Below are 26,684 nucleotides of genomic sequence, written 5' to 3' on the forward strand. Positions count from 1 at the left end.
GGCTCCATGCAAGCTAGGAGTTACTCTTAGTGTAGTGAATTTCATAGGCTGACCTTGTAATGCCTAAATCTAAAGTACTTGGAGGAAAACAACCGAATACACAATCATATTACCACTTTTGCCGAAGCCATGACTCTAGCTCAAGCTACCATCCTCCTGTGCCTGGCCTATCGTAACAGACTCCCAGTTAGTCTCCCAGCTTTTACTCTCTTTTAGAAAATCCAAATCTGATTATGTTGCCTCCCTGCTTAACATGTTCAAGGTTTCCCAGTGTTGTTAGTGTAAAGAACAAAATGAGTAGCAAGACTCAAGGCCAGCCCAACTCTTGAGCAGCAACAACACCACGCTTCCCTGCAAATGTGCCACCCTCTGTTTGGAATATTCTCCTGTGCCTAATTCATTCCCTCTTGAAGGCCACAAATCAATGGTTACTTTGTCCAACAAGACCTTCCTGACCCCCAAGAGAATTTCCCTATCTATATACTCTTTAGCCCAATGTATCCCCACTGTATCACAGTAACAAAAATACTGTACGGTTTTTCTTTTTTTTTTTTAATTTTTTTTTTTCAACGTTTATTTATTTTTGGGACAGAGAGAGACAGAGCATGAACGGGGGAGGGGCAGAGAGAGAGGGAGACACAGAATCGGAAACAGGCTCCAGGCTCCGAGCCATCAGCCCAGAGCCCGACGCGGGGCTCGAACTCACGGACCGCGAGATCGTGACCTGGCTGAAGTCGGACGCTTAACCGACTGCGCCACCCAGGCGCCCCCTGTACGGTTTTTCATGATAAAATCAGTATCTGTCTCCCCTCAACTAGATTATAAATTCCATTAGGGCAGGGACCGTGCCTGTGCTGATTGTTCACTTTCCAGTGCCAAGGTAGTGTCTACCCATACTAGAAACATAGTAAATATCTGTTGAGGAAATGAATAATGAAAACACACATGAAGTAAAAATCATGGCATACTTCCTTAACATATTTTTTTTAAATCTCCCTCAAACCAAATGCTACCATTGTGTTTATGATCAAAGCTATAAAAGCATTCTTATTAATATCGGGAACATGACAAACATTATTATCACTACTATTATTCAACATTGTTGTGGAAGTATCAACCAATGTAATTAGTTATGTGAGAAATAAGAGAAATGAAATTTAGAAAACAAGCAAAATTATCACTTTTAGAACTGGAAAATCCAAGAGAACCAACTGAACAACTACTAAAACGTGAGAGAATTCAAAAAGGAATTTGAGTTCAAATTAATATGTAGAAATCAATACTTCTCATATTTGCAAACAACAGTTGGAAATATTTTTTATTTTTTTTTTATTTTTATTTTTTTTAATTTTTTTCAACGTTTATTTATTTTTGGGACAGAGAGAGACAGAGCATGAACGGGCGAGGGGCAGAGAGAGAGGGAGACACAGAATTGGAAACAGGCTCCAGGCTCTGAGCCATCAGCCCAGAGCCCGACGCGGGGCTCGAACTCACGGACCGCGAGATTGTGACCTGGCTGAAGTCGGACGCTTAACCGACTGCGCCATCCAGGCGCCCCTGGAAATATTTTTTAAAAAAGGGAAAAGAGAGGGCTCCGTGTATACCAACAACAATAATAAAGATAAAAAGACTTTGGAATAAACTGCACAAGAAATGTTTAGGATACACATGAAGAAAACTTTAAAATCCTAGTAAGAGACATAAAAGATACCAGTAATGAATAAATGTTACTCTTAGACTTGCTTGTGTAGATATATCAATTGTCCATAAGTTAATCCATAAACTCAATGCAATCCCAATCAAGATATTAATAGAATGTTTTGGGAGGACCATGATAAAATGACTCTCATGTCTATTTAGAATACACAAGCAAAAATAGTCGGAGAATTCTGAAAAGGAGAAACGACCAATAAAAGACTACCCTCCCAGGTAGGGTAAACAGGAAAAGAAAGCGACACAAGGTAAAAAATGTCCTACTTATGAAAGAATCAAAAAGGAGATATAAATATGAGTAGAGAGACCTCAGAATAGGCCCAAATATATGTGGGAGTTGAGTATATGAAATTAATGGAGTTTCTAAAATTAATGGTGAAAGATGGGTTTTTCAATACATTGATTTATGTTTTTTTTATTTAAAAAAATTTTTTTTAACGTTTATTTATTTTTGAGACAGAGAGAGACAGAGCATGAATGGGGGAGGGTCAGAGAGAGGGAGACACAGAATCGGAAACAGGCTCCAGGCTCTGAGCTGTCAGCACAGAGCCCGAAGCGGGGCTTGAACTCATGGACCGCGAGATCATGACCTGAGCCGAAGTCGGCCGCTTAACCGACTGAGCCACCCAAGCGCCCCTCAATACATTGATTTAAAAAAGAAAAAATAATCTGAGGGTGCTTAGGTGGCTCAGTTGGTTAAGCTGCCAGCTCTTGGCTTCGGCTCAGGTCATGATCTTGCAGTTTGTGGGATCAAGCTCCACATCGGGCTCTGCACTGACAAGTGCTAAGCCTGCTTGGGATCCTCTCTCTCTCTCTCTCTCTCTCTCTCTGGCCTTTCCCCACTAGCTCTCTCTAACTCTTTCTCCCAAAATAAATAAATATTTTTAAAAAATAGAAAAAAGAAAAAGTAAGCTAGATCTTCACCCCATTCCTTCCACGACAATAAATCCCAAATGAATCAAAAATTTAAATTTTTAAAAATAAAAACATAAAGCAAAAGAAAAATGTGTAAATCTTTTTTTAATCTTACTATCTTGGCGAGGATAAGGCCTTTCGAAACAAGTCATAAAAGTCAGAAGCCCTTACGCTGAAAACTATAGAAAGCTAACGAAAGAAACTGAAGAAGACACAAAAAAAATGGAAAAAGATTCCATGCTCTTGGACAGGAAGAACCAATATTGTTAAAATGTCGATACTACCCAAAGCAATCTACATATTCAATGCAATCCCTATCAAAGTAACACCAGCATTCTTCACAGAGCTAGAACAAATAATCCTAAAATTTGTATGGAACCAGAAAAGACCCCAAATAGCCAAAGCAATCTTGAAAAAGAAAACCAAAGCAGGAGGCATCACAATCCCAGGCTTCAAGCTATACTACAAAGCTGTAATCATCAAGACAGTATGGTACTGGCACAAGAACAGACACTCAGATCAATGGAACAGAATAGAGAACCCAGAAATGGACCCACAAACGTATGGCCAACTCATCTTTGACAAAGCAGGAAAGAATATCCAATGGAATAAAGACAGTCTCTTCAGCAAGTGGTGCTGGAAAACTGGACAGCGACATGCAGAAGAATGAACCTGGACCCCTTTCTTACATCATACACAAAAATAAACTCAAAATGGATGAAAGACCTGAACATAAGACAGGAAGCCATCAAAATCCTCGAGGAGAAAGCAGGCAAAACCTCTTTGATCTTGGCCGCAGCAACTTCTTACTCAACACATCTCCAGAGGCAAGGGAAACAAAAGCAAAAATGAACTACTGGCACCTCATCAAAATAAAAAGCTTCTGGGGCGCCTGGGTGGCTCAGTTGGTTGAGCATCCAACTTCAGCTCAGGTCATGATCTCACAGTTCGTGAGTTCGAGCCCCGCGTCGGGCTCTGTGCTGACCGCTTGGAGCCTGGAGCCTGCTTCCGATTCTGTGCCTCCCTCTCTCTCTGCCCCTCCCCTGCTCATGCTCTGTCTCTCTCTCTGTCTCAAAAATAAATAAAACATTAAAAAAATTTCTTTTTAATTAAAAAAAATAAAAAGCTTCTGCACAGCGAAGGAAACAATCAGCAAAACTAAAAGGCAACCGACAGAATGGGAGAAGATATTTGCAAATGACATATAAGATAAAGGGTTAGTATCCAAAATCGATAACACCAACTCAACACCCAAAAAACAAATAATCCAGTGAAGAAATGGGCAAAAGACATGAATAGACACTTCTCCAAGGAAGACAACCCATCATGTGCCAACCGACACATGAAAAAATGCTCCACATCACTCATCATCAGGGAAATACAAACCAAAACCACAATGAGATACCACCTTACACCTGTCAGAATGGCTAACATGAACAACTCAGGCAACGACAGATGTTGGCGAGGATGCGGAGAAAGAGGATCTCTTTTGCACTGTTGGTGGGAATGCAAGCTGGTGTAGCCACTCTGGAAAACAGTATGGAGGTTCCTCAAAAAACTAAAAATAGAACTACCCTACAACCCAGCAATTGCACTACTAGGCATTTACCCACAGAACACAGGTGTGCTGTTTTGAAGGGACCCATGCACCCCCATGTTTATAGCAGCACTATCAACAATAGCCAAAGTATGGAAAGAGCCCAAATGTCCATCGATGGATGAATGGATAAAGAAAATATAAATACATACATACACACAATGGAGTATTACTCAGCAATCAAAAAGAATGAAATCTTGCCATTTGCAACTACATGGATGGAACTGGAGGGTATTATGCTAAGTGAAATTAGTCAGAGAAAGACAAAAATCATATGACTTAATTCATATGAGGACCATAAGAGACAAAACAGATGAACATAAGGGAAGGAAAACAAAAATAATATAAAAATAGGGAGGGGGACAAAACAGAAGAGACTCATAAATATGGAGAACTGAGGGTTATGCGAGGGGTTTTAGGAGGGGGATGGGCTAAATGGGTAAGGGGCATTAAGGAATCTACTCCTGGAATCATTGTTTCACTATATGCTAACTAATTTGTATATAAATTTTAAAAAATTAAAAATAAAATTAAAAACAACGACATGGTAACTCCATAAACAAGCAAAACAATATAAAAGAAAAGCTCTTAAAAAAAAAAAGTCAGAAACCCTAAAAAGACTGACAAATTCAATGACATAAAAATTCAAGACTTCTGGGGCGCCTGGGTGGCTCAGTCGGTTAAGCGTCCAACTTCGGCTCAGGTCATGATCTTGTGCTTCACGAGTTCGAGCCCCGCGTCGGGCTCTGTGCTGACAGCTCGGAGCCTGGAGCCTGCTTCCGATTCTGTGTCTCCCTCTCTCTCTGACCCTCCCCCCATTCATGCTCTGTCTCTCTCTGTCTCAAAAATAAATAAATGTTAAAAAAAAAAATTAAAAAAAAAAATTCAAGACTTCTGTATTTCAAAAAGTACTATAAACAAAATAAATACAGAAAAAAGAACTGTCTGAATAGATTTGTAACATATATATTTCCCTACACATATTTTCATTAAAATATAAACTCCCTAAGAGCAGGAATGTGTATGTGAGTGTTGGGGGGTTACTTCTCTTTGGTGTTTTCCCAGGCTTAGACTAATAGTACATGGTAGATAGTTGATAAATACTTGTTGAATAAATGAATGAGCATTTGACACTCATACACATCAACTGGAAGCAATCAATGCCTAGCACAGTGCCCAACACACCTAAGTACTCAACAAATATCTGCTGAATGAATAAATCCAATAAAAACATATTCAAAGGATAAGAAGACACAATCGCTGAAAAAAAAAACAACAAATGGTCAGGAAACATTCTTAAAAAGCTCAAACTCATAATTTGGAATTAAAAAAAAGGAAAGAAAGAAAATCAAAACCACACTGTACCATTTTTTCACTATCAGACTGGAAGAGAAATGTAAAGACAGTGTCGACAAGAACATTAATAAATAGCTTCCTATGCTGTTAATAGATTAAACTTTGGTGAAAAAATTGGTAACATCAACCAAAACTTAAGATACACAAGCTTTTAACCCAGTAATTCCATTTCTTAGAATTTCTCTTACTGATAAATTCATACATATACTGTACATGAAAAGATGTATGTTCAAGAATATTCAGGGGTGCCTGGGTGGCTCAGTCGGTTAAGCGGCCGACTTCGGCTCAGGTCATGATCTCGCGGTCCATGAGTTCAAGCCCCGCGTCAGGCTCTGTGCTGACAGCTCAGAGCCTGGAGCCTGTTTCAGATTCTGTGTCTCCCTCTCTCTCTGACCCTCCCCCGTTCATGCTCTGTCTCTCTCTGTCTCAAAAATAAATAAACGTTAAAAAAAAAATTAAAAAAAAAAAAAGAATATTCAGGGTAGCCTTTTCACAATAGCAGAAGTCCACTTAATAGAATGCTTCAGAGTAATTAAAAAGCATAAAATAAATCTTTTATACATTATGACACATTAAGCTACATTAAATGAAAAACAAGTTGCAAAAAAAGAATCCCATTTTTGTCTTTTAAAAGTGTGCATACGCAGAATCACATAATGAAATATTTTTAAAATACAAAGATGCGGTATTCAACTAGAATATAGAAAAGTTTTAGGAAGAAATGGGAGATTAGAGTATTCATTTCATGAAAAAATTCTGAAGGGAAAAACAAGCAAAGAACATGAAAACAAAAGCAGGAGGAATACAAGTATACAGAGGAAGATTTTTTTAAATAGAAGAGAAGTGTGACAAGAAAAGCTGATGGCCCTGGGAACCCATATTAATATTAATCCATATTAATGCATATCCTTTCCTCCAAAAAGGATGCTGAGATAGTTTATGACACAAACACGTGGACTGTAAGCACTAAGCAGAAGGAAAGCGGGTCCTTCACACTCACCATGTATCCCAGTGTCTGGCAGACAGTAAGGACTAAATAAATACACGATAAGTGAAAGCTACGAGTGAGAATGGAAACCATACAGTAGGAGGGAAGGCTGGGAAGATGATGATTATTACTGGGTGCCAAAATCTACCTTTGATTTCCTAGCGACCTCAGTAAAAGGAAAAACTTGATACTGCAAGCCAATAATCTTCCAACAGGTACACACGCTACTAACCCCCCACTTGGGAAGCGTTGCCAGAATAAACCAGATTCATTTGCATCCTCTACCTCAGGTGTTGTAACCACAAAGACCTGAGTGCGCTTCAGACACCACTGAGACTACCCAGTATTCCAAATATGGTTCACCACTTTTCCTCAACACTAGTGAAAAGAAGGGGCTCAAGACTGTGGACACTCCTACTATCCTTTACTATGCTGCTTCTATAAAAGCAAAGCTAGAACATGAAAGATAAAGGAGTTAGAAAAGGAAGTTTCAGATACAAAAACGAGTCAGTTTTTAATTCCCTAAGTTAACACTTCATTAATGCAAATAACTGAAATCGAGGATGATAATTATCTACAAATCACCCCACAGATTCAGTTCAGGTTACAACTTTATACCCAGATTACATCCAGTTGATCTAGAATGAGAATCCCTCAAGAAAGGGAAAAAAAAAAAAAAAAAGTCTTCAAAAGCCAGGTAGTTAGGTTAGGATTTCCTATGTTTTTAGAGACAAGTTTATTTGTCAAAAGGATTGGAGCAAGCATTTGTTTCAATACAATATCTAAGTGGTGGCTAATACCTCTCAACTCCAGTGTGGATAAACCACAGATCTGCATAAAAGCTATTAGAAGTAGATATCATAAAAGTTATACTAGTCAAATTAATCAGAATTAAACTAAAAAAAAGTATGGCCAAAGAGAGACATGCCTCTTAGAATATTAGAAATATGCACAAAGAAGTCTCTTTAACAATAAAACTAAGGACACCATATCCCTTGAATAATCTTTCTGGAAACACAAGAGAACTGCATAACCTCTTTGCTTCCATTCTTATTTTGCAAACTAGGAACAATTCTTCATCATGTAGACATCTTTCCCTGTACGCTCTGAGGGGAAAGGCTTGATAATTTCTGCCATTTATATTATTTCAGACAAAACTGATCATTTCTCATTTTTACTCCTAAACCTTTTTAAAAGAAGAGGAAAAAATCACAAGCATCAATGAAAAGTACATGTTATTATTGCTGATCTGTTGATGGGCTTGTTGCCCTCCAACAGTCTGAGTACTATGATTCCATTTTCTTCAGGAAACTGAAACAAAACAAAACGAAAAAAAAAACCAGTAATCTTTCCAGATCAAACTTCCACCAAGCAGTTTTAGTACAACATTTATCATACCTAGCAAAACCACCAGAGGACAACTCCATCTGCTACAACAAAACAGAGAAAGATAAAGGTCTCCAAACACTTAATAGCACTTTCCAAAAAAAGGGCCATAAACCTAACACCACTGAAAGAGAAATGCAATCTGCACTTTGCAGACCTAGACAGGAATTGCTTCAATACTATCTTTTTCCCTCTTCCTTGCCATAAAAACTACCCACCCCTAGTTGTGATGTACAGATCTACATCCCAAGACTCTTAGGAGATTAAGAACCCACAGTGCCAACAAAGACAGGAAACGAGGACTTCTTTCCCACACAGGCTTTATCGCCATTTCATTTCAATAATTATGTATTGAGTGAACACTGAAAAGTAAAGCAAAGAGTATGCCCACTCAGAAACACAATCAAGAAAAAGTAAGTACAACTCAAACTAGACATACAACAACACAATCACCCCTGTCAAACCAAGATCAGATACAGAACACCTTAACAGAATATGAGAATGATCCCATTCATTCATTTTAAATCATCACTGGGAAAGATTAAGGAGCCCATCATAAAGCAAACACAATATCAAAGACATGAGTTCACATCTGAGTAGATGACCTTAAGAGTCCATCAAAGCTGTGGTTTGGGGTCCAGGAAAAAAAGTTTACTAAATGCCTTCCTTGAGTCCAATTTAAAGAAGGGTTGAAAGGAAGGAATTTCAGTAGGAAACACAGAAAACAAACAAACAAACAAACAAAACACAGAAGCAATTAGATAAATTTTTCATCCTAAACTTCATTTTGAATCCTTTACATTTACTTTTTTTTAGTTTTTAAAATTATGACTAAAATGCAGCAGGGAAAAGTAAAATAATGCAAATAAAAATTAAGTATCAATGACTCAAAAACTGGGGGGTGGATTCAGAAAGGTTTTTTTCTCCCTTCAAAAAAATGTTTGCATGAAGAACAAAAGATTTGCCTGAAAAATTGTAAGTAGATATCTGTTGGTCCTCTCTTTGTAATTGTGCATACTGTGGTATCATATAAAAAATTCAAGAACATTTAATATCAGACATAAGTAAAAGGTAACTCTATCAACCTTCATTTTTGTTAATGATTGGAAAAAAATTCAACTTAAGTTACTATGGGATGTGAAGGAAAATACCAGAAAAATAACCTCCTATTTCTTACATGCTAACATTCTGTCTGGCAGGGTAGAGGAGAAGTGCCAGGTGAAGATTCACACCCACACAGATGCACGTCTATGATTCTCAATGGAAAATAAGTAGGAAATACTAAATGGTTAGAGCGTGAAACCACAGACAGCTCATTTCCACAGCACCTTCTCCCAAAACTCATTCCCCAGTTGTGAACCTCATATCCACAGGACACATACTGCAAATTAAAATAAAAACCAGCAACTCCTTACTTGGGAATTTATTTCGAGTTGATTTTGGGGTTCAACTGTTTTGTAAATATACTTCATAAGGATGTTCAGCATGGACATCAAAATTAGCATTCTAAAGCGCTTTCTTTCCCCATTTTTTAAAACTTTACATCCACATATAATTGAGAGTACTTATAAATTCTCTAGTTCTCTCCCTTAAACAACAAAAACAAAATGGGTATTTTTCTTTTGGGGTCCTTACTTTTCTTCACCCTCATTACTACAGTTTCCCCATTATCATCGGAAGAACACAAGAACACTGCTGTATGCTCACATTAGCATGCTTCCTGAAATATCACAGTTCATCCTTTTAAAAATTACAACCTCAATCTTCAAAAACCACATCACCATTTAAAACTGATACACAGATAAAGAGCAAGAATTGCTCTTTTTTTTTTTTTTTCTGATGAAGAATCTCATTATCATTGGCCACTTTGGTTAGAAAGATAACATCACTGAGGTTAAGCAAAACTAAATTTGAACTTCATCCTGTCATAATCAGATGACCCACAACCAAAAGCAGGAAAAAAGGAAAACCACACAAAAATACATTTGGCTAAACTCCAGTTTTCATCACTATCCAGTTGGATGATTTGCTGACCAGTAATAATCCTTACTCTCTTGGAACTTTACCCCAGTAAGGGCCAGAGTCAGAATAGCGCTTTTTTTCTTGCCAGAAATTTCTTGCCACTATTCTCTGCTCTGCCTTTTCTACCCTTTCCTTTCACAACAATCTATCTAGTAAGCATTTCTAGAAACAATTTGGATATAACAAGTGGGAAATATTAAGAATAAAGACAGCAAGGGGTGCCTGGATGGCTCAGTAGGTTGAGCGTCCGGCTTTGGCTCAGGTCATGATCTCACAGTTTGTGGGTTTGAGCCTCGCATGGGGCTCTGTGCTGACAGCTCAGAGCCTGGAGCCTGCTTCGAATTCTGTGTCTCCCTCTCTCTCTGCTCCTCCCCCGCTCATGCTCTGCCTCTCTCTCTCCTTCAAAAATAAATAAAAACATTAAAAACAAATTAAAAAAAAAAAAAGAAGAAAGAGAGCAAAGTGAAATAAAAGAAGCTTCACACAGGACTACCAAAAAAAAAAACCCCTGAGAATTGGTATGAGGCTCTTCTTCACTGCTGTAAGCTATAGTAACAAGAGTAGTGGTTTGTTTTTCCCTGTTGAACATGCCACTATGAGAGAAAGGGCTCCTCCTCTTCATTCATCTTTCCAAACTACCGCCAATCATGTTTGGAGCTAGAAATCTGTAAGGATGAAACCAGACACATCAGACCATTTAAACACCTAAAATTCTCAGGGTTCCGTTTATTCTCCAAATACGTACTAGCATTTCAAACTTCAGCAAACTTGATTTTTTTTAAAATTCAGAGAAAAAGTGGCAAAGCAAAATGTCATAAACCTCAGATCTCCTTACAGCCTTCAGTGAAACCTGTGTCGTATAGTTAGACTATGATGAGTATGGGTTTGTTTGTTCACTGTTTTTAACATAATCTGAACTAGGTGCAGAAAGTATCTTTCAGAGTTACCTTCAGGATAAAACTGCTAAAACACACACCACACACACACACACACACACACACACACACACACACACCCGCACTATTGTTAAAGGTTTTTTGTTAAAAGCTGTTGAGAGGGATTTCTTTAGTAATATGACTGAAGAACTGTGCATATTGAGAAAGGTAAAAAATATTGAGAAGATAAAAATCATCAATTCCCAACACATTATAATTCAGTAAAACACCAAATGGTAGGTGTAATGTCAAATAAGACTAAACAGTATACTTCATTATTATTATTATTTCACAATAAGCTTTATACACTACCAGTCTTAAGTCTTAATGTTGAATACTATAAATATACCAAAAAAGGTTACACGCACACTGAAAATGGATATTTTACAAAGGCCAATTTCTGGTATTTAAAAGGTTGTGACTAAATAATTTATTTTGGAAAATAACAAATTTAAAACACAAGTTAAAAGAGAAAGCATATGTGAAACTGTCCTGAATAAGATACCCTTTGGCTCTTTTTAACACCCAACTTCTAAAAGGCCTTCCAAGGAAGTTATTTTAGGTTTAAAACTTAATGGCTTTTACTTCCGGTTCCACATTTTCTTGTCTCTTATTCCTGTGGTTGACTGGATTCAAGCATATGAGACCAAAAACAAAACTGCTTTCAATTACTTGCATGGACTTTTTTAGTCGACTACTAATTCCTTCTATATTTTGATTTGAGGTGGAGTATGTCACTCAATGGTGCTATCAATGGAGCATGAAAAAGCATTTCTACTGATTCCATTTTTAAATAAACAAATCAAAGCCTAGCTACCTAAACAAGTGCCACACTTGAAGTTATTAGTCCTATCACAATATTCGAAAATCTTCTACCTAAAATGCCTTCTTTTTGCTACATCAGGCTAATTCTTACAGTAAGTACATGTTGTCATGTGGTCCCTTCTTAAAAAAGCCTCAACTTCCTCACTAAAAAATAAGGATAATCTGCATTTCACGAGGCTGCTATAAGGATTAAATGGTTTAAAATACATAAACTACCCAGCATCATAGCCTGAAACACCAAAGGTGCTTAATAATAAATATCAGTTGCTTTCTCCTAGAAAATTCTATATTATGAAACTTTTTTAAGGTGTTAAAGTAATGCTATTTTGAATCCATTTATTGATAAGGCCATGTACAATTTTACGCTTTCCACTCTAAAACGGTCAGATTTTTTTCTCAAGGAAGCTGGAGGATGGGGGCGGGGCTGGGGGGGCAGGAGACAAAAACTGAAAAACAACACAGATGTTTTTGCTGTTTTTTTCATTCTCTTATTTAGTTGATAAGCTCGACTTTTTATCACTTTTATTATCTATTTTTCCAAGAAATGTATTTTTCTTGTTTTAAGAAGTCTAAAACTAAGCAGATACCCTATGCCAAAGCACACCTCAGAGTGGGTATCTTGGTTGCTGAACACTTTGTAGATTAAGGTCTCAGTCTCTTTAAAAGATTATTGACAACTAAGCATTCTCTCACAGTTATGAATTATTTCATACCTCTTGAAGGTTAAACTGGGTTAACTTTATATGCAAACATACTTTTTCATTCTTTGCGCTCAACCCTGTTGTTTTCTATGCCATAGAATCCCCTGATGACTAAACTCGTCGCCACCTCTTACTCTCAACTTCTCAACACCCTCTGGTCCACGCCAACACCCACGCCTCTGGAAGAGATGCCCGGCATTGTTTGCAGAGTTGGAAACAATACACTTCCACTGGGGTTAATTTACATCAGATGCTGCCTGGCCTGGGGAGCGGAGTGCTGTCTTTTTTAGCCTCTTTCTTCTCCGGCTCCCGCCTCCCTTTTTTAATTTAAATTACTCTTTTTATTTTAAAAACTTCTGGATGTTTTATTACCTTGGCAGCTTCACTTTTTCTCTGGACTGACTAAAAAGGTAAGTTTAAACAGTTTTTCCCAGGTTAATGTCTTTTCTTTTTTTACACGTGTATCTGACAACCAGAATCTATAGTGTTAAAAGTACAATGATGATGGTGCATTTTTACCACGCTAACTCATGTTGGGCACAATTTCACTGTTCTTTGTAACCTAAATATACAAAAAACAAAAATGTTATTTTATATGCAGTTAAATTGGCCGTTCTCTAACCATCTTGATTAATAGCAACACATGCGCTGCTAAAAGGATAGGAAAGGATTTGATGCTTGCTTTTGCTGGTTCCATCCTTTTTTTTTTTTCCAGAAGACCATACATTATACATGCAAATACAGTAAGTCATTGTTTCCTTGAGTAATATTTAAAAGTATTTAAATGTTGAAATCTAATATTAAAAATATTCTAAAGCCAGCTTTCCTTTGAAAGCCAAAAGTCTCCAAAAATTGTAGATTTAAGAAATTGTTCAGATATCTGAAAAAGAATAAAGTATGATAATTATCTTTAATAAAGTTACAATTAAAACCATCTCAGAGACTAAAATCCTAACCTTCCAACCAAATTTCACTTTATTAAATATTTTATCTAAAATCACGTTAAGTTAAACACGTTTAGTCAACACAGTTTAAAAATAAGGTATGGAAAGACTCCCAGCACACGCAAATGACACAAATCATTAAGAATCACATTTCAAATTTACAACACTTCCAACTGTGCGATTCCATAAGTATGAGTACATGATTTTAACTTTTAACATTTACTTTGCACCACTTTTTCTTCTCTTCTCAAACTAGCTCCCCCTACACCCCCCAACATACATATAAAATAGATCATTTAGGCCGGTGGTATTTTAGTACATCGCCCCTCCTCCTCCACTTAGACAGTCTTGCCTTTTATATCTATGTGGAGGTTCCCATGGCAACACTCACTTACACCAATACTATTTCCAACTGAAATGAAAGAAGCCAAAATCTAAATGCTCCATTACCAAATTACACACACCCTGAAACGAGTAAGGATTTTTTTCCTATTATTTTTTAATGAAAAAGTAGGTTTCTGGAATTTCTGCAAAAAAAGTCATTTAATATTACAGAAATAACTAGAAAAACAGAGACATTGTAGGCAATTTTATATATGCATATTATTACATGAGATTTGCATGGGCTTTCATTACATAAAACTGATATGCTGATCCAAGAGGTTTACTCAGTTACCATTATGAATAGTAAGTATAATTTTTACTAATCCAGTCTACTGTATCAAATTCTTTTTTTTTTTTTTTTTTTTTTTTAATGTTGGCTACATAGCTCACAAAAACCCTGGTGAGAAATTCTAACAAAACAAGCCAAGAAGCAATTCATGGGCAGCAGGAGGCAATTCCAGAACACAGGCACAATCTATAAAGAGAAACCACTACAGCTTTTTGATGTTAAATAAGTAGGAATATCAGCATACAACAAAGCTAAGAAACAGACTGTTGTATCAAGTTTAAAAGTAAAATATTCAGGGTCAAATGTCTTGAGTACCTTTGTCTAGACTATTTTCAAATGTGCCACTTTTAAATTTTTATAATTGTTAAAACACAATTCTCTTTTTGTAATACTGAAATTTGTATATATTTAGTTTTAGTACAACACACATTTCAATCAAGTTATTCAAAATAGAGAGAAGGGGGGGGTATGGGTGTGTGTGTTTAAAAGCAGGAACATCAAGGTGGGAGGTCAAACATTTACTTTGAAAACATATACATTTCTTAAACAGGTTGTGCACACTTCTAAGAAGCCTCGACAGAAGAGGCAGGAATATAAAATGAGTAAAATTTCATAAAGCTTTTTGATAAATGATCAAAGCTAAGCATTAAACATCTCTGCATGGTGAATACACTTTTTAAAAGGGTAAAAATCAAGAGTGCACACTGAACCTTATTTATTCTGACAACATATCATAGCACCTAGATAGGTTGTATTAAATAATTTGTTTCTGTACAGTTTATTAATATATGCAGGTTCATAAAAAAAGAGCAACGTATATTTTAATTTAAAAATTATACTTTTATAAAATTTATAATGAGGGTTTTTTTTTCTTGCTTTTACATTATCACTTTCTTAAAATGAGCTGTTTTCGAAAGACTATAAAGACTCCCTCAAAACCAGTACAGGAAACTGCAAGAATTTACTTTCCCAAAAGCAGCTTTTAACACATGAGCATGGACTGCCTAATGAATCTCATAGTTAGGCTTGTGAGAAGGACCCACTTGCACCTTTCAGAGGTCTTTCCCTCTTTTTAAAAATTCCCATACAGGGAAACCTGCTGACACTTTTTTTTTTTTTATAAGGGCTGGGGTGGGTTTGAGTGTGTGTACGTTGGGGGAAGGGGTGATTTGCCGAATTGGGGAGTCTCTGCAACATCTGTGAGGGTTTTTATAGTCAGGATCCTCTCTCGAGCGTTTAGAAAAGCAAAACAAAAATAACCAACTGTTAAATGTTCGCTTTACCTAAAAAAAAAACTAGCAATCCTCTGCACATGTATCAACATTTTACTTTCAATATTCACCACCTAAAAGCAAACATTTGCAGCATTCAGAAATCTCTTCAGGTCTTTGGAGACATTTAATCAACCTTGGTATCAGATGTATTTTTAAGCCAACTTCAAAGGCAAAATCTAGAAAAACGATTATGACCTCTCTTGAACAAAAAAGAATTTATTTTGAAAACCTCCCTTTATCACAAGCAGGTTTGGATGCAATGCCACCTGGTGGCACAAAAAAAACTCTTAACTAGTCTTAGGTTTTTAGAAACTGAGCTGTTGAAACTCCAACCATCCCTTAGAGTACTCTACCCTCTCCCAAACAAGTTATTCATCCCACAGTTTAACAACAACGATAATTTTTATTTAAAAAACCTTAAAATTTTTAAGGAATTAAACGCAAGTGACAATTGCTTCAATGTTTAAATACCGTAACAGCAGCAAAATATTGCTTCAAAAGCCTAAATTATACCAAAACTTCAATTTTTAAAAGATGAAATGTTTAAGAACGGGGGTAGGGGGACGGCAAGGATGGAATAACCGAGCTGCTTTGTAAAATTACACTGTATAATTAATTCCATGGTAAGAATGTTTTTATGGTGTGTTTTGGTGACCTTTTATTACCATCAAGTTCACAATGCTGGTGGGCTGCCTTTTAATCCCTCCGCAGACAAAGGCCCTAAATAAACACAGATCCCTTCCTGGGAAAAAGTCCACTCTGGTTAAATGGTAAGGAAATGAGTAAATCATTAGTAATCTTTAAAGCCAAAGCTATAAACTCAAGTTACCTTAAGTTGAAATGAAAGTGTCCTGCAAGAGTTTCAAAGTTCTGTCACAGATAGAAATCTCCAGCTCTCGACTCCAGACTAGGCGCCAGCTGATAAACAAACAATTTAAGTCAAGAGCTGGAGAATTCCCAGCTTTTTCATTTAATGGCTTTGGCCAAGAGTATTTATTGCCTCCAGTTTTATTCTCACTTAGCTCTAAGAGGAAATTTAAACTCATCATTATCTTAAAGCCCCATATGGGTAGCAGTCAGCTCACCTGATGGAGCTCCCCTTACTCTGTACCAGTTTGAGCCTCTACTAGAAGTGATGTAATAACGTAAACTAATTAACTATAGTTTTAGGTGGACTTTTTAACAGGCTAAATAAATTTTGTTCAATATAGTTTATATTCCCACTCGGGGTAGTAACAATTCCAAAAAGTTTAACTTTACAATTTTACTCCAAACTACCAGCTAAAATGGAAAAGGACAATGTAATTGCTCTCTCGTCCCCACGTGCTCCTGCCTTGCCTGCCTCTCTCTCCTCTCTCTTGACCTTGTCCACTCGCCCTTGAATGTCATATAAAGTAACTTTTCTGAATCAAATTTAGGCTATTAATTTTAAAATATCCAGTGTTGTTCCATCTATTTCTAATAGAGCCGTATGCAAAATTTAACATGTAAATGCCTTATCACGAAAAGCTGTTGATTTTATACAAGTACTAATAAGAATATAAAAATACAGCCCAATTAAAGATCATGAGAAATCATCAAATATTTCTTAATGCTGTTTTTAAAGGTTTGCTACTAAAGATAACACATCTCAAAGTCATTATTACGCTGTTGCTTGGATTCCTTTCTCAAAATTACCATTCACTTTTAGAAAAAAAATCTCATCCCTACTTAGGATTTTATGTTAAAATAATTCTTTTAACTACTGTAATGTTTGCAGATATCTGACAATCACAAGTAAATCAACTATTCTTCCTCTAGCTGCTTGTCTAATGAAAAAGTGCTGCAAGAAGATGTTTATGGCCTAAAACTACACTTTATAGGTAAAGGGTTAATAAAAATATGGCACTAATGAAGAGAAAAATTCTTTCCCTCCCATTTCTTAATTTTCAGAAAGTTTTACAAACCTATCTTGGCTGGAAAAGCCAATTAACCATTTCAGTGTCTGCCAAGACTGTTTTTCTACTCTTTTAATATATGTACACAGTACATTAAAAATGTTGGTCACTTGAGAACAAGTATTACCCTAACACGTAAGAATTAAGGGAAATGAAATGTAATTAATGATAAAACTATTTGTATGCCCAACCTCATATTATGTTTCGTTTTTAAAGACCTCCCTAAGAACAATGCCGTCCCAGAGACCACGAGGGATAAACATTCTGATGACCATAACTAACAGTCAATAACTCAATAAAAAAGATGTCAGGGACAAATCTTAAAACTCTTAATACTCCTCTAAAAAAGTCCACATCTCTCACAGTGATACAAGTAATCTGACCTATATACGAAACAACAAAAACCTTCTACCTTCAGGTCAAGTTTAAATCACTAGGAAGGAAGACGAGAAGGTAAGTCTGCTGCCATCCCTTCACTGGCCCTAATGGAAGGGTCCTTACTATGAAATGGGCCTCTAAATTTAAAATTCTCACAACTGAAACACCCAAAGCAATGTAAAACAAAATGGAACCATACAGCAAATATAGAGAGGGAAGGATTTAAATTCAACTTACTATACTTTTCATTTGCTAACATTATCAAGCTATCTTTAAGAAAATCAGACATCTAAAAAAGAAAAGAAAATCAGACGTCTAGAAAACCACAAATAAGTCTGATAATGGTCTGCTGGCAATGACAAGGCCCTCGTCAAATTCGTACTTCCGTTTCCTCCTCCCGCTTTACCGCCAGTGCTATCCAGGGATCACAAGTCAAACAAAATAAAGACATAATACACAACATATACTGGAACTAATTTCACACTGCTTAGCCATCAACAGATGTTAATAAAAAATAAATTATATAAGGAATAGCTTCAGGGGATTTATTTGCTAAATATACTTTACCTTTATATAAACACCACACGGCAGTTCTGAACTGTGACCAGACCCAATTGTGTCTGGTCTGACTTACATCCTGAATGGCAATTAAAGGACATTAAAAATACCCTAGGATTACTTCAGACAGGACCCCTGCCTTATCCATGCACTTTCCAACATAACCATGTGAAGAGAACACAGTGTCCCTCCACCACAGGACAGAGCCTGGCAGGATCGACCCTGGTAATGGTTACCTGACTGGAAATGTCAATGCAATTAAATGCGAGGCAATTAAAACCTGGCCTGCAGATTTGGAGATGGGGAACTGCAAACTGCAAGAGCGTAAATTCTGAGAAACAAACTAGGTTGTTATTAGCAATAGTAATTATTACTCACAATAAACGATAACAGTAACACAAGCACTGAGTGAACTGATCACCTGGCCTTCTCTAAGCCATTCTTCTACTATTTTCTTAGGAGACGGATTATTAAAGCTGCCTCAACTATGCTACCTTGGGCAGGGAGTCAGCAGTCTTCTCTAAACGTGTTAAGAACTCATTAACACCTTATATAGGGACTCCTGTCCGTGACATGTTGTAGGGAGTCTTAAGCCTGCCAGAGAATGTAAAAAGAGGTTTTTATGGGCACCTCTTCTTAGGGACTAATTTCAAAGAAATCCTTGGAATTTATTTACCAAACATTTCTGAACTACTTGTGCAAACTGGAGAAAATCCTAGGCAAAAAAAAAAAGAAAAAAAAAAAAGGTATCCTCCAGAGGCAAAAAGGATACTTAATGAATATAAGGCGATAAGTAAAATTGTGAGTAAATGTAAACGGCTGACATAATTAACCCATTTCTAGTGTGCTGGCATTGATGAATTTTAGGTCACTTTTAAGGAAATGGATCTGTCCATCAAACAAAGTTAAGGAAAATTTTTAATTATTTGAGTTACTAAAGCTTTTTTTTTTTTTAATTTTTTTTTTCAAAGTTTATTTATTTTGGGGACAGAGAGAGACAGAGCATGAACGGGGGAGGGGCAGAGAGAGAGGGAGACACAGAATCGATAAAACAGGTTCCAGGCTCTGAGCCATCAGCCCAGAGCCTGACACGGGGCTCGAACTCACGGACCGTGAGATGGTGACCTGGCTGAAGTCAGACGCTTAACCGACTGCGCCACCCAGGCGCCCTGAGTTACTAAAACTTTAAATACCACGAAAACAGGCCAAGGAAAAGCTTATTTTAGCTAATATTTCTCAAGACCGAGTAATTCAAGTCTCTCCTACAAAAGTCAATGCCATAAAACGCTCTTTTTAAACTTTTTTTTAATGTTTATTTATTTTTGAGAGAGAGAGAAAAAGAGAGTGAGAGAGAGTAAGCGGGGGAGGGGCAGAGAAAGGGAGACAGGATCTGAAGAAGGCCCTCTGTACACAGAGCCCAGTGCAGAGTTGGAACCCATGAACTGCAAGCTCATGGCTTGAGCTGAAGTCAGATGCTTAACTGACAGAGCCACCCAGGTGCCACTAAATTCTTTTTTTTTTTTTTTTTTAAGTAATTTCTACGCCCGATATGGGGCCATCAAGAGTCAAATGCTCTATTGACTGGGCCAGCCAGGCACCCCTGCCACAAAATGCTTTCACATTTTATAATAGAAGCCAGTCATGTAAAAAGAACTAAAAATCATAGTAGTACCATTCTTTAAAGGGAAGGACTCATGAAAATGAATTATCTTAACCATGTTAAATCAACCTATTTCCAAACATTAAAAAAATAAAATCTTCCTGAGGTAAGACTAAAATGTAAGAGTAAATGCCGCACACAATACTACTGTTTAATCGAACAGCTTGTGACAACTTGAAAAAAAAGACCTCTTGGGATAGCCCTTCCCTCTCCACACATCATATACCCACGCAAATTCAGTTGTATGAAATTTGGTGAAAGCATTTACTTTTGGACAGAAATAGCAATGCTGCAGCCCAAAGGCAAGTAAATCTGCCAAGTTATAAACCTCTCTAAGAAAATGTTTTAATGAAATGCCAACAAATCCTTAACTATGATGGTGTTAGGTGCCAAAATAGAAATAAGTTTTGTTTTTGTGGTCCCTTTACCCTAAATTAGATACAGATCTGGTGGAAAAACAGTAGATGCCCAGTTCACTGTTTTAAAAACAAGAATGGAGTGTGTGTGAGACTTTCATTGAGGAATTGAGCAAGCAAGTCCAGGACTCTAACAGAAATCCCTTAATAGGTTTTGTGCTCACTACTCCGTGTTCTAAGAACACCTCAAACAAATTACTAAAACTTAACCCAGCCAAATAGAGTATAAAATTTGGGTTCCCGGTAGGGAAACACATACACACCAGTTCAATTATTTAATTTTGACATTAATCCCTAACTGGAGCAATCCGGTGTAGCAAATCAATGAGGCTTGCCGGCTCAGACAGCCTTGGGCTAAGCACAAGTGCCACCTCAGAGTCACTTCAACTCAAGGTCTCTGGGCAACTCTACAGACAGATTAGGCAATCAGTGAGTTTCTTCTTCAATTATTCAAGCACAGTTAAGTGCTGTTAATTACACCCTTGGAACACACTGAACAGTATTTGGTCATTAGTCACAAACAATAGTTTTTAATTTGCTTTATGTCTAGCATTCATTATACACGAGAGCTGATCAAATTGGAACTAACCTTACAGTAGCAGACCCTCTCCAAAAACAAACAAAAAAAGCATGTATCCAAAATGGTGTGACAAAACAACATTTGACTATTAAAGGATTACAACTTTCATACAGATGTGATTTACACAAGATAGAGAAATAGATTAAGGCATCATATCTGAGGCCAGTGTCATTGGCTAACTTACATAACAGCGTAGTTAGCTTTACTTTGATAACCACAGATAAACGAAGGCATGGCGTTAGACATACGGGGAGTCAATTTATAGGTGAGTCAGTTCAATGAACGCTGAATACAATTACCTGCCAAGTCCTGGTGATGCAAAGATAAATGTTCCACAAACCTACCAAGCTTGTTCATACCTCAGAGCCCTTCCAGCAGCTTCCTCCGCTGAAATACCCTTCCCCCAGACTTGTGCCTTCACGTCTCTGCCTAACTGCCACTTCCCCAGAGAAGGCATCCTGTCCACTCTATGTAAAAAGACCTTCCCCTTAAGTCTGTGTCATTAACTGCTTACTCTGCCTTTTTTTTTCTTCATAGGACTTACCATTAAAATTATTTTTGTTCGTTTACTCTCTCTAGTCCTACTAACTCATAAGCTCCATGTGACAAAAGACTTTTCATGTTTTCAAAGCACTAACTCCAGCACCTAGACCATACCCACCACATAAAAGTACTCAATAAATGTTTGTTGCATGAAATGAAGAGTGAAGCATGTCCCTTGCAATCAAGGTACTGTCAGCATAATAAAAAGAGTGTATAATCAGAAAACAGTATATAATCTTGCAGGAATTGTATAATAATTTTAAGTACGTTTCACTGAAAAAAAACACAAGACCTTCAGTTTTTTTAAACCTTCATTTTTAGAGTTCCTTTCTTTCCCTAAAAGTTCTAGGCTACCCCTAATACCAAGTGAACTTTTTTTTTTTTAATTTTTATTTATTTTGAGGGAGAGAGAAAGACAGAGTGCGAGCAGGGGAGGGGCAGAGAGAGAGGGAGATACAGAATCTGAAGAAGGCTCCAGGCTCCAAGCCGACAGCACAGAGCCAGATGTGGGGCTCGAACTTGTGAGCCACGAGATCATGACCTGAGCTGAAGTTAGACGCTTAACCAACTGAGCCTAATATCAAGTGAACTTTGAATTTGTTAACAGTATAACAAAAACTGAAACTAAAGGTGATAAGAGAATTGTATGAACTAACGGATTTCCTTTTTTTTTTTTTCTTAAAGAATAGTCACTAACGAACTGTAAAATCTAATTCCAAATTCCACTAGTTCGTTCCCGTGGATGTAACTGGGAATCAATCACCTATGAGGTTTGTAGTTAACCTTTAACATAAACTTTCCATTTCCAGAACTAAAACTTCTTCTGTTGCCCCAGAATCAACTGTATAAATCGAATCTGGTATTATGCTTTCTCTATATATCCATACAGGTAGAAGTCAAAGTATTAATAGCCACCCCAGAAAGGACAAAGACAGTATTTCTTTACAATGCCCAACATGTTGCTATGATCAAACTGTTAGTGAAGAGTTCCCTTTCTGGTTGCTAAGTACTGAGAAGACTGCTGTGCTACATTATTTTGCACTGTGTAACTATTTATACATCATTTTTATTAGTATATTTTCCTAAATCCTAAACTTCTAATGCAAGAACTTCCTCTTTAAGTTGTTCTGAATTACTATTCTACTTCTTTTATCCTACCCCCGCCCTGTGATCATAATCACACTTCCCAATGGCATCTAATATTACAATATAACATTTTGAACACAGTAATTACTTAATATCTTACTGATGTTACAATGCAAGGCAGATACTTGAACTTCAGAGAGAGGTCAATGATCTGGAGATAAATAAGCTGGAGTACAGCCTGGGAGTGAGGAAACAACTGCAGGAAAGCTCAAAATATTTGACATTAATCTTGAAATTAAAAAACTAGAAACCAGAAGATCTTTAATGCAATCCATCATACTTTATTACATGCTCGCCAGGAGATATACACTGGAGATAGAAAGTGGAGAAAGACATCTGCCCTCTTCAGAGTCTAGCAGTGGAAGAAATGGGCACAAACAAGAATCACAACATGGTCCTTGCAGCGGCAAAGATACTATACTATGGGGACACAGAAGAAGGGCATGGAAAATAGCTTCACTGCCTTCGGTTATAATCCTGTCAACTCCATCTCCTTAAACCTCAGAACAGATCCTATCCTAGTCACATTCAAACATGTTAGGGATGTGTCAAAATATTACTCGACTTTCTCTTTTTCTGGACGTTTATTTGATTAAACAAAACATTGGATCCACATGAAAGACGTGAAAGACCCAAAAAACTCTGGTTCTATCCCAACTTATCAGCAGAACAAAAGACTCCTGAGAAGCCAGTTAATAAACATTTCGGGATGGGGTGAATACAATAGGACTATTCTGATCTCTGCAGAGGTCCCCAGATTTGAGAATAATGTCCTCTCAACCACTGCTTCTCAAACGACTGGAACAGAATTGTTAGGCCTCTTCCAGGTTAGAAGCCAATCTCTGTGAGTCAGAAAAGAAGGCAATTCTCCCTTCACCTCCCCACCAAAGGTTTTACTACACGGCAGTGCTAGTTAGTTAGCAAGACAGAAGAGAGAGGACCAGCCACTAGGTAAAATTGTTAGAAATGGTGTTAACAGTAGGCCACTGCTTTAAAAAAGAGAAAGGCCACCACAGGGTGGGACTAAAGGGAGAAAAGGTCTAACAGAGTGTGGGAAGATCCTCAGATTGAGTTGGGAGAGAAGATTCTAGTCTAGATTGGCTATCAAGCTAGAGAACTCTGGGCAAATCACTTATTAACCTCATTGCGATCTCAATTTCCCATCTGTAAAATAACAAAGTCAAATTAAGTTATTACTGAAGTCCCTTCTACTAGTAAAAATTCTAAGAGCACAAAAGACACTTAAAAGCTATACATACTATTTAATATTGAACTCCAGCAAGTCCATGAAAACACCGTAAGATTTACTGAAGTTTTACCAACTTACTTTTCCAGACCTTACGAAATAGAGGTATCTCATATCAGCCCACCAAGGTGGCTACTTCAGTAGCATTTAGGCAAACATTCTCCTTTGTAATCAGGAATACAGAGATACAAGTCGGACCAGTTTGCAGCAAACAAAACTCTTTTCTGGACTGGCTTAATAATAAACTTCATTTTAGCGTCTTAGCTTTAGCATTAAAGTTGGCCTTTATGCTAACTGTGGTACTATCATTCTCCTTCAGAAAGGGTTTATGACACTTAAGACTATGTAAGCACAGACAGCACACTGATCGATCCATTAGGCAACAAACACTTCTACAGAAGAATGGAAATATCAACTATATTGGCTCCATCAGTTATTTACTCCTACGTAACACTCCAAACTTAGTGGGTTTATTTGCTCACAATTCTGTAGATGAGCAATTTGGACAACTGTAGCTGGGCAGTTCATTTGCCTGAGCTCAGTAATACACCTGCAGTCATCTGGGAAGGTGACTCTGGCTGGATGGTCAAGATGGCCTCACTCGTACGCTTGGTGGTTAGTGCCTGTCTCTAGGAGGCTAATCCAGGCTTCTCTATGTGACAGCAGAAAAGTCCCCATAAGCAAGACAGGGCCAAGTGCTTTTCAAGTCTATCCTTGTGTAACATTTGCTAACATACCACTGGCCAAAGCAAGTCAGACAGCTCAACTCAGAGTCAATGAGTGAATGGATACACAGAGTGGATTCAGAGATGTGAGTCATTAAAGGTCATTACTGTAACAACGTACCACACTAGCTGTTAGCTATTTTTTAACACTGTAAGGAGATGATGATTTTATAAAGGACAACTTTCCATTTAGCAATCTTTATTTTCCTCCTCAGATTACGTTAGAATTTTACAGAAAATAATAAAAAAAAAATCTAGTCTTGGTCTTGAGCAAATGACTGGTTTCTTCAGTCCAGCCTTTCTAGAAAGTCTCCAGCTAGAAACAAGTCTTCAACTAATTACATATATACGTGTATATTTATGGACACATATGTATGTGTGTGTGCATGCATGTATGTATATGGTATCTGATTACACAGTAATTTTGGAAAATTTGGAAATTATGGAAAATCATAATACCTATAATCATACCATTCCAAAATACCCAGATCCCTACTATTAATATTTGATATAATAATATGCTTTTAGAATCTTACTACTGAGAATCCTTGTCCTCTGAGATGACCATATGATTTTTAAGTATGTTAATGTGGTGAAATATATTTATGGATTTTCTAACATTAAGTCATTTGTGTACATATGAGATAAAACAAACCTGGTTGTAGTGTTTAATCTCTTTTACGCATGGTTGGATTTAGTTTGCTAATATACTTTTTAAAAATTTTTACTTCTGTATTCATGACTGATATAGACCTAAAATTTTTCTCTCTCATTTCTCTCTCTTTCTGGTTGAAGTATCAGAGTTACACGGGTCTCCAGAATGAGTTGAGCAGTGTTTCCTCTTTTTCTATTGTCTGGAAAAGTTCATAGAAAAACGGAGATGATCTGCCCCTTGAAATTCTGGTAACATTCACCTGTAAAAAATCATCTGGGCCTAAAGTTCCCCTTGCAAAATGATTTTTTCTTTTTTACCATTTCCTCAACTTCTTTAACAGTTTAAAGAAGATTCAAGCTAGTTACTTCTTGAATCTGTTCTGAAAAGTTACATTTTCTAGGAACAGCTCTAGCCCAACCCATAGCAGTTTGGACCAAAAATTCACAACGCTTCAAGGTTGTGACATCCTTTTGTCTGAACTTAGAACAAGCAATGTATTTTGAGCATACGGAATAACAGAAGTGATTTTGTTTTGTTTTTGTTTTCAGTGAGGAAATGGAGACTCCTATAACAGGTCTAAAAATATGTGGATATGTCTTGGGTACCAGAAAATTGTAATTGCTTCTTCTGACAAACAGAAATAGGTGTGCATAGATTTTAGCTGCCACTTACCACCAGAAACAGGGGCATCCATGAAAACTGCTCCCATTTTCTCAACTTCTTTGGCCAATTCTTTTGAAACTGCAGGATCAATAGTACTGGAGTCTATTAATAGTGAGCCCTTCTTCACTTTTCTAAGTAAATAGATAAAAGTAATAGTTTAATTATAGGTTTATAGTTTTAAAAATATAGCTTGCAATTCTGCATAAACATTTCATGCAACTACCTATAGAATTAGAATCTACTAAAAGTTGCCAGATATCAAGGAGGTCTTTGGTTTAATATTAAAAACATTATTAGAACTGGTTAAAAATCTCAAATTCATTTTCAGATCAATTAAAGTTCAAAGTAAACCCAAACTCTTTCAAACAAACCTAAATAATCTAATAAACTACATGTTATAAATTCTGGTTTTAGGTGAAATACACAATACCATAATAATATAGGTAAGCAATTTAAAACACCTGTTAACTTTAAAAGGTCTATTTGGTAAGATTTAAATTTTTGTTTGTAAAATAGCTGGGCTCTTTAAAAAGTATTTTATTTGTCTTTAATAAGCCATGTTGCCAATTTCACATATCCATGTCCTTTCCACTAGGTAGACTAAACACAACATTGAAATTCAGCCATTTGCTCGAGGGTGGCATATTCGTTAATAATTACAGCTTTTTAAAGATAAAATAAAACATCAAAGAGGCAGAAAGGAAAATATAGGAATGAACCTCAAAATCTCACAAATACAGTTTTTTTGCTCTTTATGGTAAATTTATATATATACATTGGCAAAGCGGGGAAGCAGTCTTTTCCTCTATCATATTTTACATCAATACTAAATGGCATTCTTATAATAA

The 26,684-nt window shown here is 36.8% G+C and overlaps 1 protein-coding gene across 1 annotated transcript in view; it reads right to left on the reverse strand.

The window, feature by feature from the left end:
- HIBADH (3-hydroxyisobutyrate dehydrogenase) overlaps positions 1–26,684 on the reverse strand; it is a 111,024-nt gene that overhangs the window by 59,666 nt on the left and 24,674 nt on the right. Inside the window, exon 4 of the mRNA XM_030308150.2 lies at positions 25,846–25,967. Coding sequence (XP_030164010.1) covers positions 25,846–25,967 — 122 coding nt within the window. The remainder of the gene's footprint in view (positions 1–25,845; positions 25,968–26,684) is intronic.

This window comes from Lynx canadensis, chromosome A2, assembly GCF_007474595.2.
Source record: "Lynx canadensis isolate LIC74 chromosome A2, mLynCan4.pri.v2, whole genome shotgun sequence".
Taxonomy (NCBI): Eukaryota; Metazoa; Chordata; class Mammalia; order Carnivora; family Felidae; genus Lynx; species Lynx canadensis.